General features: G+C 49.6%; 1 protein-coding gene across 1 annotated transcript; it reads left to right on the plus strand.

Annotated features, from left to right (window-relative positions):
- The first annotated feature begins 301 nt into the window (after positions 1 to 301).
- LOC133886487 (probable non-specific lipid-transfer protein 2) lies at positions 302 to 619 on the plus strand. Its single transcript, XM_062326175.1, has one exon. It carries the CDS (start codon positions 302 to 304, stop codon positions 617 to 619), a length of 318 nt encoding a protein of 105 aa, XP_062182159.1.
- Positions 620 to 1640: the final 1021 nt, after the last annotated feature.

Genomic DNA, 1640 nt, shown 5'->3' on the forward strand with positions numbered 1-1640 from the left:
TCGATCCATCTCCCGGATCCTTAGCCAGCTCGCGCGTCCGTCCAGGGCGCCGACTCGCCGATGCGTCATCGTCGCCACGTACCCGCCATGCATGCGCGCATGCATCGCTAGCTGCACACTCAGCTCACGCACCGCATTGGCATTCCGTCGCGCGCACGGCGCCTTCACCAACCACGGCCGCTACAAATAGCAACCCCCGGCCTCTGGCACGACGGCGTCTCGCATGCACCACGCACGTCCGCCACTCCCGCGCTCACCGACGTATACACATACACACAGCAGCGTCGTCACTGTTCAGTAGATGGGTGGAGAGATGATGAAGCCGCCGTCGATGGCGGCGGGCGTCGCCCTCCTCCTGGCGATCGCTGTCGCCTTCATGGCGACAACGACAACAACGGCGGAGGCCGTGGCGGCTTGCAACCCGGCGCAGCTGACGCCGTGCGCGGGCCCGGCGCTGTTCGGTGGCCCGGTGCCGCCGGCGTGCTGCGCGCAGCTGCGGGCGCAGCAGGCGTGCCTGTGCGGGTACGCGCGCAGCCCCAACTACGGCAGCTACATCCGCAGCCCCAACGCGGCGAGGCTCTTCGCCGTCTGCCGCCTGCCCATGCCGCGCTGCAGCTAGACAGCTAGCTCTGCTAGCTTCGATCGTACGTGTGTTGTGGTCGACCTGACCCTGGCTAGACGAACGACGTATGATGCGATCGATGCGACCAGGAACGACGGGTGTCGTTGACATGAATAATAAAAACTATTGTGAGGACTTATCGTATGAGTTGCTTGTGTTGCCTATGCTTTTCTTTGTTAAAATTATGGGTGTTGCTAAATTTAATGTACCGACGCATGTATTGCCGCCCTTCGCTCCCTCACGGTTATCTCTAGTGAGAGAGCTGTTGCCCCTTTCCAAAAGCCCGTGGCGGTAATGTGGTCGCTAATAAATGGCCCCATGCTCCCCGGGACTTCCATCCCACCTTGACTTTATTTATCGACTAGATTAAAATACTAGACTTGATTCCAACGTGGTAACATCTTACAAGTTACAAGCATGAAACAGGTTATGGTCGGAAGTGAAAGCATCAATGGCAGAGCGTAAATGCGCATCAAACAAATTTTTTCTTTCTATTTCACGACCTATATATATATATATATATATATATATATATGTGTGTGTGTGTGGGGGGGACGCTATTTTACACTTTTTTTTTACGGCAAAAACTGTGGGGGAGATCCCCACAGTGTCAATGAACTTTTTATAAAATTAAAGGAGTCCAAGATACTTACAGAGGGAATTAACTGAGAGCATCTAACCAAAAGCAAAAAGCCGACCTAAGGTCAGCCTTGAATCTAACAGACGCTATTTTACACTTAGCTCTCCTGATGTAGAATAGCGCATATATATAAAGCATATTTAATACTTTCAGAGTATACACGTGTACGGATCTATGATATCTAAAAAGGGTAAATTAAGACATCTAAAATTAAACGGCTTCGAAAACTTCACGAGATAAATTTATATTATTTTCTATCTAAATATGCTATATATTTATCTAGTGTGTCTATTCTATCGCTCAAAAAAATTTACAACCTATAGTTAATTCAAGCAAACTACTCTACGAAAATAAATATATAAAAGTAAATTGCAAGTA

The sequence above is a fragment of the Phragmites australis genome, chromosome 12 (genome assembly GCF_958298935.1).
Source record: "Phragmites australis chromosome 12, lpPhrAust1.1, whole genome shotgun sequence".
Lineage (NCBI taxonomy): Eukaryota > Viridiplantae > Streptophyta > Magnoliopsida > Poales > Poaceae > Phragmites > Phragmites australis.